This window comes from Ostrea edulis, chromosome 8 (genome assembly GCF_947568905.1).
Source record: "Ostrea edulis chromosome 8, xbOstEdul1.1, whole genome shotgun sequence".
Lineage (NCBI taxonomy): Eukaryota > Metazoa > Mollusca > Bivalvia > Ostreida > Ostreidae > Ostrea > Ostrea edulis.
This window is the reverse complement of record NC_079171.1, coordinates 20182972-20195471: the sequence shown is the minus strand read 5'-3', so window position 1 is coordinate 20195471 and position 12500 is coordinate 20182972. Positions and strand designations below refer to the sequence as shown.

The following is a 12500-nucleotide window of genomic DNA, read 5'->3' as shown; positions in this document are numbered from 1 at the left end:
CCTATGTATCAGTAGCCTGCCTCGATTTAAAGACTGATCACACGCAGAACACGCTCTTGCATATATAATCAGTTGAGAGACATAAACACCATATGCAGATGATAATTGAATTGAAGTGAATATATAAAAAAAAAACCTGTACCAAGAGTGATATAAATTCCATATTCAACAACAAAGCATTGGATTTTCTGTTTATTACATTTTCGTTGGTTTTAAAACATGTCTATTTCAAATCTTATACGATGTATATAATATACAACATGTCGTCACAATCAGTTGCTATTTTCACTGTAGTGAAAATAAAATGTTATCATTTTTATTCTATGGATTGATTGATTGATTGATGTTTTCCGCCACACTCAACAATTTTTCAGTTATCTGATGGCGTCCAGTTTTGTTTTTTGTTTTTTTGGTGGAAGAGAGAACCTAGATACAACGTACCGACCTTCCGAAAGTAAACTGGGGAATGGATAAATTATAGTATTTCACCATTGAAAATGTGATAATTAGATGTACACTGTGGTTAGTCGATCAATAGGTGTAGAACAGATCAGACCCAACCTTATAGAATCAAAGGAAACGACGTGCCCGTTCAAACATACATGATCCAGCATTAATTTCTAATTTTCTAAAGTTTGTGATGGATTGCATATTAAGAACTGCTAGAAAATATACTTAAATGACACCTCGGTAATGTTACCTGTCGAAATTCACACGCTTGGTGCTACTCGGAACTCGGAATTCACACGCTTAGTGCTACTCGGAACTCGGAATTCACACGCTTAGTGCTACTCCAACCTTTAAGTACTGTGATTCTCCATGAAGTAAACGCAAGATGTAGACATCTTTGCTAGATACATGCAACTCCTGTATGTTAACATAGTATACCAGGTCTATAATATTAAATGATAAGAACAGGGAATAAATATATTTAACACCGATCTCACCATTACTACCATTTTCTATTTTTCAAATTAAAACGCATATGAGACGTAGTCCCCGGTCTAGATGAGAAGTTCAGCATTTTTGATACAATATACATGTATGTGTTTTATTTTGTTTTAAACGTTAAATCTTGTGAATGAAAATAAATATGATATAACGAACCAAATGAGATTCTAAACAAAGCAGATCATAAGTTCCAACATCACTTTTTAGATTGAATTGAATCATTCAATAAAAGTGAAAACAGTATCAATGTGATTCAGGATTTGTTCAGTCATTGCTTGAGATGTAAATTGTCCTCCAAAAGTACATTGGGTCAATGATTTGATGATCTACCTGAAGGGAAAGTTTCTAATTCAGCCGTATTTATCATTTGTTAAATATTAGCTGAGTGCCAAACTATTTCCTTCGATGTTGATGAATAATGTATCCCTCCGCTACTCAATTTTGCGGACGGATGCGAATGATGTGAACGTGATTGATTGAACCATGAAGAGAGCCGACGTATGATAGCCCAGAGACGAAAACTCGTACACACACACACACACACACACACACACACACACACACACACACACACACATATATATATATAAACACTAAGTTTCAACAACACCCGATACCTAAGAGTGCCGGATCCACGAAAACTCGTATACATACACACATACATGTATATATAAAAGCACTAAGTTTCAACAACACCCGATACCTAAGAGTGCCGGATCCACAACATGGATACAAGGTCAAATACAAAACAATTACCAAAAAAAAAATATATACAAAGCACTAAAATGACCAACGACACGAACAACCAGATTGTCAAATTTTCGGGACGAACTGTCCGTTCTTCGGGACAAACGAAAAGAATTATATAATGTGGCCAATATTAACAGAGAATAATAACAAAAACTACATATAAATACATCTAGCACTACAACTACACTGATATCTACAAACATATGCACAACGCAGACTCCATATTTTTAAGCGGAGCGAATTAGGACATAACTAATTCGTCCAAAGAGCTGATCCAAAATGTAAGAAGTAATAAACAATTTTGTAGAGTGAAATTCTGTGCTTTGTATTAATTTTTTCTTCACTTTGGACAGAGTTATGTTGATTGCTGGTCTTCACTTAGAATGAAGAAGATGTGGCTATAATAGTGAAACTTGTCGATGATAATGATGATGGCGGCGAAAAATAATCAAACAACGACGACTACGACAATAATGATGAGCAGAAATATTTTTGCATATCAATTGATTGCTCTTGGCAAATTTAGAGTGCACATTTGTTGACTTATAATTTATCATTCGCTGCGTTTAAATGATATAAATGAAAATACAGTAAAAATTTCCCATTGTAACAGAAATCCGGAGTTCCCAGACTGTGGATGACACCGGAACCTGGATAATAACATCGTCGACACAATTTCGATAAAATGTAAGTCGTATTTCTGTTTCATTTTAACTCATTTATTTCGTCTCAGGATATAATGGTTTCACTATAAATCTACTTTGATTTATAAAACAGATGTCGACGTGTTTCAGGAGTTGAAGCGTTCGTTTTCTGATAGAAAGGTCGCGAGTTCGAGTGCTACTGGTAACTGGCTACGTCAAACTTAAAACGTAGAAATAGGTAGTGTCTGTTCCTTTCTCCCGGCATTTAGAAGTGAGAGTTGTGAGTCCTTTGGGTGAGACCTTAAAACAGAGTCCCGTGTAGCGACAGCCTCTGACATGATAAAGAACCCTCACTGCTGCGGCAATGCATAGTTCTGTAAATTTCTCTTAAAAATTCTTGAAAGGATGCAAAACTATCAAACAGCATCATTTAAAATACAATACATCGAACGAATTTTGGTATGGCAAATTAGTTAAGCAGTAATGAAGCTCTGCAATTAATTTTTCTTCTTCATGAAAGGCGAAGATAACGAACAGTGATTAATCTCATAACTCCTATAAGCAATACAAAATAGATAGTTGGGCAAACACGGACCCCTGGACACACAGAGGTGGGATCAGGTGCCTAGAAGGAGTAAGCATCTCCTGTCGACCGGTCACATCCGCCGTGAGCCCTATATCCTGATCAGGTAAACGGAGTTATCCGTAGTCAAAATCAGTGTGCCAAGAACGGCCTAACAATCGGTATGAAACACGTCAGACAGCATTTGACCCAATGATAGGTTGTATTGACGAACTAGATCGTTATAACGACCATATAATTTGCGAAATGCTGACTTCAATCGAGACTGTTGAACCCCTGTACCATGAACTTGTTTGTCAGTAGCTTGTCTCGATTTAAAAACTGACCATACGCAGAACAAGCTCTTGCGTATCGAATCAGTTGAGAGATATAAACACTATATGCAGGTGATAATGGAATAGAAGTAAATTTTTGGAGGTAATAAAAGGGCCATCAGATATTACCTAAATTCGTACATGTAATGTATCATAGAAAGCATACAAATAATTATAAATACTCGACAGCCTATACAAGAAAGGGTATGGGTAACCCCATATCCATATTCAATGTACAAAATTTACATGATTTAATAGTGACAATAGCAGATTTAAATTTATGCAATCTATGTTATGAATTAGGCTACCTTGCTATGAGGCCATGAAAAATATTTTAAAGAAAACTAAACAACTTATCTCGTGTTTGAAGTCTTTGGAGTTACCGAGAAAGATAAAAACGTCATCTTCAGTATTTAGGTTTATATTTTTCACGGCAACTTTCTAGTCCGAAGGAATAATTCATAATTCACCTCTAATATAGTTTTTGTTTCTTAAGTATACTCTGTCCCCACAATTAATGAAGCTTGTTAGATTGAATAAACAAAATACAAAAATATCTTCTCAAGTAGACCACCATGTGCAGATCTAAAGGAGACAGGGTCTGGAACACACAAACCTGGAATTTGCAATATGTGTACAATATTCTGACGATTTAAAGGGGCACACATCCCTTAAAAAGTTGGAAATTACGAGTTTCATCTGTCTAATATTACACAAAAAAGCATTGAGATAGGGACAACCCCTGACACACCATCTATTCTTATTTTTAACGCCTTTGGAAGTTCAGATAAACCAATGTATGTATATGTATATGCTATGACCATAGCCGTATTGGTTCTTTTTTTAAAAGTATCAACACATATCTTGTTTAAAAAATAAATAAATAACTTGCTCTATGCCTCATGTAAACGTTGCCATCAAATTAGGAGAACACTGGAACTTCTAAGTGCTACATGCTTTGCACCCTGGACCACCCACCAGAACTTTTTCCTAGACTCACTGGGGGCATAAAGGCAGCTCCAGACCCTTTTGCCTCTGACGATTGGCTACCCTCACCGATATTAGATCTAGACATATCACAATAGCAGGGCTGAATTAATAATTTTATGAATCAATAGACATATCGACAATTTCAAGACAGAATTAATAATTCTATAAATCAAAATGGTGCTATGTAGATAAGAACTAGGTTCTGTATTTTTTAAGTCACAAAATATCATATCTGTAAAAAATTTATATATATATATATATATATTCCATGTGGCTACTTAGGTTTCGATAAAAACATTTTCTTGACCAGAAAAAGTCAAATTATTATATATCATAAAATTTCATTTCAGGGTGATGACATTTTTAAGTAAAGACAGACTATTTGGGAGACGAGAGAAGCCTCTCCGCTGTCGTGTTGTTAAGTGGTATATTGCCGTACTATTTAGTATGTCGGCACCAGCCTTGGCCGAAGACAAGTTCCCCCGTATATTCAATTACACACACCTAATCATACAGCACATAGCTGTCTGTGGACCAGTAACGTTGTGCGACTCGTCGTTTTTGACATCTCTAAACTTACCGCTGCGAGGGTACCCCCAGAGAACAGGGTGTCCTAAATGTAACTGCAAGTCGAGTTGCTTATTACAGAATTCAAGATATCCATGCTGTCCTGATTTCTTTTTCAGGTATGGCGCACCATTTTGTCAATCTGTAGAAGCGACAGATAATAAAATCAATGATTATTTTTTCAGTTTAATTGATTCTTGTCCCGCAGAAGCTGACAACAAGTTGATTGAGGAATGTTCTAAAACACGAACGCCCGCGGAACGGTTACTTTTGCCACCTGTTGCAAGCAGACAACATAATGTGTTATTTTTGAACAGATATTGCGCAGATTGCCACAACATTTCCAATGTTCAATCCTGGAGTTTGTTTTTCGAATGTAAAAATCCAATCGATTTCAACTACTTGTCTTCGTACGAGGAAATAACTGAGACGGCTGATAAACAGGGTTGTTCTATAGCTTTTCGGGGTACTGAAGGTAGGGTGTGTGCTCCTGAGCACCACAAGGACTTAATCTCCCAATGTAACGTCACCGGAAATTGGGAAAATTACGACTTCTCAATTGACAGTGCGTGCAGAAGTACTCTGAATTCTGTTTATAAAAACGTCTTTAAAAACGTCTTCTGCTACATGTGCAATCCCCCACAGCTCGCACCGCGTCATCCGCCCAAAGTTTCCCATTGTCAAGATGAAAAGTCGCCATTACAAACATTGTGCGATTTCTTTCCAAGGACGAACACTTTTTCACCATACAAAAATATATTCTGTTTGTTATGCAGCGATGCGCCAGGCGAGGAATACCGAGTAACGAACACATTCAGAAGAACGGCAGATTCCACAGAAGTGAAGCATGCTATCACCGTCAATCCGATAATTGTCAAACAACATTACAAACGCTGGGAGACGAGCAAAGCAGTCGAGTTTAAAACAAATAGCATTACGAATGAAGTCATACCACTGTCAAAAACAATTAACATTACTCATGTTGCCATCAAAAGTTTTGCGTTTTCTGGATTAAAGCTGTGTAATTCTAGAATTCTCTCGGAAGACGTGATGAATCTGGGAAGTTCGTGTTCCTGTGAAATCGGTTGTACGATGTCTTGTTGTGTAGATCATGCACTGATACATCATGACGTCACTTCCTGTATCAACAGCGATTATCCACCAGGATTGAATGAAAATGGCGGAGTTTCCGTTATAGATAAATGTATTTCAAGCAGGGCAAATCAATACCACGCTGTTCATTGCGATACTCGTGCTCTTGATGATACTGATTTACTTCACGCATTGCCCGTGACTGACAGTCAAAATGGTAGATCATACAAAAATATGTTCTGTTTTTTGTGTAATGTAGAAAAGAGGACACCGAATGAAAGGTCTGTTCGAGACTTGATACAATCAAGAGTTTCGCCATGGAAGCTACTTGTTTTCTGCAAAGAATTCGTCAATCCGGATTATTTTCCAACATTGGATGACTTTATTATAATTTTGAAATCAATGAAATGCAAATTCAATATAAAGGCAGATCCATTAACCAGACTAGATAGATGTGACAACAGAGAGGCGGAAGTGAGTATTTGTAACACAACTGGGTTATGGGTCGAGGAAGACATTGATATCAAACGATCCTGCGAGGAGACAAAACATGGAAGTTTATCACGGACTGGCCCAATAGGAAAATATAAAAATATATTTTGTCAGATGTGTAACCCCGTAGCGACAGTCGCTGATCATATCATTGATTTTTGTAGGATGTTTACTCCATTTTCAGAGGTAGAAGCGTGCAAGGGATTACCTTACGTGCAGATGTCTTCCAGATACAGAAATCATTTTTGTGCGATTTGTAATAACGATGACACTTCCAGATCACTGGGAGATAAAGTTAGTCGTCATAAGAGCTTTTTAGCACCATCAGACATAGAAGGAGACGGAGAGCAGACGATTGCTGAGATACGTTATTTCAGGACAATGTTTGCGCTCAGCGTATACGACAAACATCCTCCACGGCGGTCAGAGAGGTCTTGTCTTGCTGATCAACAGCTAAATGAATTCCAGGTTTGTACCAAGTTGAAGTTTATTTATTCGCTCATTACATAGATGGTACATGTACATGATTTTTGTTTTGTTTTGATGTTTTCTGCCACACTCAACAATTTTTCAGTTATATGGTGGCGCCCAGTTTTTATTGGAGGAAGAGAGATCCCGGATACAATGTACCTGGGAAGAGACCACCGACCTTCCGAAAGTAAACTGGGAAACTTTTTCACTTACCGGCGCGAGCGGGATTCGAGCCCGCGCCGACAGAGGTGAGAGGCCGTGTGATTTTGAGCGCAATGCTCTAACCACTCGGCCACGGAGGCCCCTTACATGTACATTTGAGTACAATGAATAAGACCAGAGTATGTACAAATATACATGTAGTGAAAGGTATTTACAATATGTTAAGGATGACAGACAAACACATACATTTTTTAGATAAACATACCGAGTTTTTAAAGTGTTTTAATCTTACTCGTTGACATAAATTCATGAAATTTAATAACATTAGGTATCGTGCAGTATCTACTCTGTGGGTAATCTTTTCTTACCAAAGCACCACCTGTTTTGAAAAGTGTGCATTTTCTTTAGACAACACCTCTCTCAGTGATCTAATCTAATATTGACATGGAGGTTTTGAAAATAAGAATTGCGACAGATGCTCTCGGGGAAATTTAGAGAAATCACATTACATCAAAATAACGTAGCCTCAAGATTAATCCGGCATCTGCATGGCTTTGTCTATACCGCTTTTTTCGAATTCTGATTTAATATGACAATCTTAAAGGGAAAGGCAACCCAAAAATATTTTTACATAATAAATGATGCGATTAATTATATGATAAAGATTTGTCATATTCTGTTGATGCATGACCTATATAAGCCTCAGTACTAATTATAAAACGTTAAAAATTGAAATTCCCGCCATCTATAGAGGCTGCCATGAAGTGGAACTCTTTTTTATTCAAGACCACAAAAATCAATAATTTTGACGTCACACCATCTATTCAGGTTTTGATGAGATTCTAAGATCAAATGCTGTCTGATGTGTTTCATACCAATTATTAAGCCATTCTTGGCACACTGATTTTGACTGCTGATAACTCCGTTTACCTGATCAGGATATAGGGATCACGGCGGGTGTGACCGGTCAACAGGGGATGCTTACTCCTCCTAGGCACCTGAGCCCACCTCTGGTGTGTCCAGGGGTCCGTGTTTGCCCAACTATCTATTTTGTATTGCTTATAGGAGTTATGAGATTGATCACTGTTCGTTATATTCACCTTGCATCATCAAAGATGAGAATGTGGTAGATTTTAAAAATACATTGTAAATAGGTGGATGCCTTCTTGTCAAGCAGTTAATTACACTAATGCGAAGGGGAGATGTGGAAAAAAGCCCCCCCCCCCCCCCCAAATTCCTGACCTAACAAGATTTGAAAAGAAAATACTACATATGTAAAATGTGGATCCATCATTTGCGTAATGACAAGTTGAGGTTTGAGACATGTACGTGTTTGAAGAAACGAGTACTATCTGCCTGGTCTGCGATTCGACTGAACGTCTTCTTTTCTTAAATTCCTCTTGCGAAAGAACGGGCTCAAATCTATACGACTTCACTGTTCGTGACTTGTCATGTTTACAATGCTGCTGATGAAATAAACCGGAACCGACGGTGTGAGGTAATAAATTAAACTTCAATTGCCGCTCTCTTAGCGGCGGGTAATTTGAAATATAAGATAGATTAATATTGATTTAATTGTTACGCAAGGATTTTTGTTGTGAAAGACTGTCATTTACGATATCGGTAAGTAATACTTTATTCATCAAGGCAACACTGTGGTTAGGGTTGGTTACCTTTTCCTTTTTAAGTAATCTAAGAACGTTCGGCCTGGAGGAGTTACATATTAAATCTATATACCACAGACAGGAAGTGAAATTTAGCTGAGCGTGTGCAAACAAAAAGAAAAGAAAACCCACCAAAAAACCCTACCTACAAAAACCCACCAAACAAATATGAAATACAAATATTACACACTTTCATTTCTGTGTGGAGCACTTTCCCCACATGTTCGTTAGGCTATTATGACCACGTTCCCCATACAAATAATGAGTGTGCATAAATATGAATGTAAATTACAAACACTCGTTTTGTCTTACAAAACCCAAAAATTATTACACTTAAACTATTTGTGCCTTGAAAGAAAAATGCTGTACGTGTATTTGTATCAGCGTATTTAAAATTTGGCGGAATCTGAGCTCCTGTACCATTTTTGGCCTTATCAGGATATAGTGCCCCTTCTTTGAATGATAATGAATAGATAGAAGATTTCATATTTAAACGCAACCATAAATTAATGCTCTTGCTTCGTCGACAAATGCGCTAAAATATGAATCCCGCTAAAATAAGTACACCTACAGTTAAAAAAGGGAGGGGGTATAGGGGACGAGCCAGTCACTCGGCAGTAACACCCTTGTGGGGACATCGGGGAAGCTCTTGGTTTGGTGCATCTGTTCAATTTAGATATACGCATTAAGAATACTTTTGTTCTCTTTTACAGGGTGAATGCATGAACAAAACGTGTTTTCCTGGAAAGATACTGAAGAATAACTCGTGTGTCCCTCTGCTTGAGCAGACAAGGAACTTGCGATACGTTCTGTACTTTTGGATAAATCACGCAGGAAACAGATATATCCCGCTGAAGTTACAGACTGGACGGATTCTCATAATATTAGAACGCTTAATTAGAGAGAGGATAATATCAATTGCGAACATATCCCAGCATCAAAGTCCATTGAATGTAGAGGAGGCGTCTTTCCATTCAAACAAACCCTGCCACGTAACAAATGCTTCAAATTTCAAAGTATACACACAAATAACTATATTCATACCAGTGCTTGTTAATCGCACAGACGTCGAAATGAAACTTCTAAATTTTTCAAATTCTCCACACAAATTCAACCTCCATGGTTTTAATTATGAATTCTCATTTACACAAGATAGATACCCGATATTATTTCCGTTTTATCTGCAGAAATGCGTACATAATGTGCCGACAAAATTGAGGAGAGGCAAACTAGTATACAGGGCAGTCTTCGTGAATGACTTACTGTTGTGTACACAAGTTCTTATAAACCCGTCAGAGTACACGTACAACGCTTCCACAGAAATACTGAAAATTAAGGGATATAATATTTCTCTTCCAAGAGACGAATTCTTGTTAAATGAGGACAATTCAGCAAGAGTTTGTGTAAGCAAGCTAAACAGAATTTCCAAAACGGAGCTCGGACCCGTGGACGCTGACACGCTTAGTTTATCCATGTTAACAGTCAGCTGTATCCTCGTTTCCCTCGTTTGTCTCGTCGTCACCTTTTTCATTTATTGTGTTTTCGAACCCCTTCGAACGCTACCTGGTTTGAACAACATGTGTTTGATTCTTTCTCTCTTCTTCGCTCAATTAATGACGCTGATAAGACCCCATGCATTGGATGTGCTCTCCGTTGTCTTGGGTATCTCCATAGCCCTACATTACTTCTGGTTGTCAGTATTCTTCTGGCTTCATGTTTGTTCATTTCATATGTTCCGTGTCTTTACAGGGAAAATTCACACGATAAAAAGTGAGAAGGGCAAACGTCACACCGTCATGAAGTATGGAACATATGCCTACGGTACCCCAGCCTTAATAGTTGCAATTCACTTAATTGTAAATCTAATTATATCAAATGGAACTCTTACAGGCTATGAAAACAGAAATGGTCTTGTTAACAACAAAACGGCATTTATAGTATCGATAATTTCTCCCATGATGCTGATCTGCATTAGCAATTTGATTTTCTTCATTGTCACCGTGTACCGGATCCGCAATACGCCGCATGCGCAGAAAAATCAGCGGCAGTCCGTGGATGTATGGGTTTATGTCAAACTATTCAGTCTGACTGGACTCACCTGGATCTTCCAGGTCGTGGACGCCTTCCTGCCTCTCTCCTTCCTGTCTTACGTTGTCGCCATTCTCAACGGACTCCAGGGACTATTTCTGTTCTTAAGCTATGTCTGCAATGGACGGGTTTTGAGATTATGCTGCAACCGAAAGACAGATAACCCGTCGTCTAACCATTCGTCAGGTCACATGAATTCGTCGATCACTTCTACGAAGCTTTAGACGACCCATGACACTTCATATTACCGATATGAGAAGTTTGAAATTCTTCAATCAATTTATCTTACCCAAGAGGGTCACAAACACCTGAGTGACTCATACAAAAATCTCCTCATAGATATAAGCATGCAGATTCTCATACAAAACGTCTCGTAGATAAGGCATGCATATATGTAAAAGTGTTGAATGTGGATGGGACAATTAGTGCATCTTTCAAACCCGGAGAACGGAATCGGTTTTCGAAATTGAGATCGATCATTATACACCATTCATTCATAAGTCACGTGTGTGCCAAGCACGAGCTTGTAATAATCTGTAGTACAACGTTATTGCCTTGATGCAAAGAGAACAGCGAACAGAAGAAGAACGTGGAGACATGTTTTGTTCCCCAGACAGCTAATTGGTATAAGGTGTGGGATGTTTTTGTGCAATTAAGCAATATGTATAAACAACTGATGATATAACTGCTTACCCCCCCCCCCCCCCCCACACACACACATACCCACCTCCGCCTTGTGGTCTGTAGTCTTCACCTCCGGACCTAAACGTCGAAACTACAATACCTCTAGATGAATTGGTTTGTTTTATTTGGTTTGTTTGTGTAGCAACATAAATATTCTTACTTTTAGATCTGACAGACTTGTCTCTCTATATAAATTGTATTCATTTATTTGCAATATAATGGGGCATCTTCCTGAAAGCTATATAAACCATATCATTTAATGATAATTTCATATGTTGAAAGTCATACCAAAACTTTTATCAGTATGATGGTAATTTCTGAAAATCTACAAATTAAAGAGGTACAAGTCTGTTCAATGCAGGAGAAAACCGTGATTTTTTTTTTTAAATGCGTATTTATGAAGAACTGGCGTTCATGGTGGATGTTAGCAGATGCGAAGGAAAAGCATCGTTAGAGGAAGAGGATTACGATAAATAGTTGTATTAAAAACTGATTAAGCTCATATTCACACGTCCATCACTTATGATGAAAACGATTCTCTCTACCCCGTTCCCTGGTTTTTCTTCTTTTATTGCTAAAAGTGTTCCGCCAACAGCCACTTTTACAAATAATTTCTTACTTTCTGATTGGTTGAGATCCGACAACTTCGGAAAAATAGAACGTTCGTATACTATGTTTACCTGCGCATGCCTCCTTGCAACATCGGCTTAAAAGTAAAGTGGGAATTTCAAAACGGATTACGATTGACCATTATTTTTTGTCACTCAAGGAAACTTCGCATCTCTACTCACTATAGACTATCTTGCACTACGATATTGATAAGAGGTGACTTCTATCACGAACTGCAGTAACAATTATTGTATTATTATACACGTATTAACATCGAACTCGATTTAGGTATGACCGACCGGTTATCGTTTGGTAAGTTCTATATGTTTAGTAACCGATTTCCATGTTTAAATGATTTAGTAATATATATATATATATATATATATATATATATATATATATATATATATATATATATATATATATTAAAAACTCGCGT

General features: G+C 37.6%; 1 protein-coding gene across 1 annotated transcript; it reads left to right on the top strand.

The window, feature by feature from the left end:
- Positions 1 to 4679: 4679 nt before the first annotated feature.
- Positions 4680 to 9532, top strand: LOC125661613 (uncharacterized). Its single transcript, XM_048893683.2, has 3 exons — positions 4680 to 6851; positions 6958 to 7102; positions 9394 to 9532. The coding sequence occupies exons 1-3, from the start codon at positions 4680 to 4682 to the stop codon at positions 9396 to 9398; spliced, it is 2322 nt and encodes a 773-aa protein (XP_048749640.2). The 3' UTR covers positions 9399 to 9532.
- The last annotated feature ends 2968 nt before the right edge of the window (positions 9533 to 12500 follow it).

Bases quoted from the DNA above. Each gene is read 5' to 3' on its own strand.
- LOC125661613 (XM_048893683.2), top strand. From the start codon at position 4,680: ATGTCGGCACCAGCCTTGGCCGAAGACAAGTTCCCCCGTATATTCAAT. The intron at 6,852-6,957 runs GTTTGTACCAAG...ACAATTTTTCAG, and splicing joins AACAGCTAAATGAATTCCAG to TTATATGGTGGCGCCCAGTT.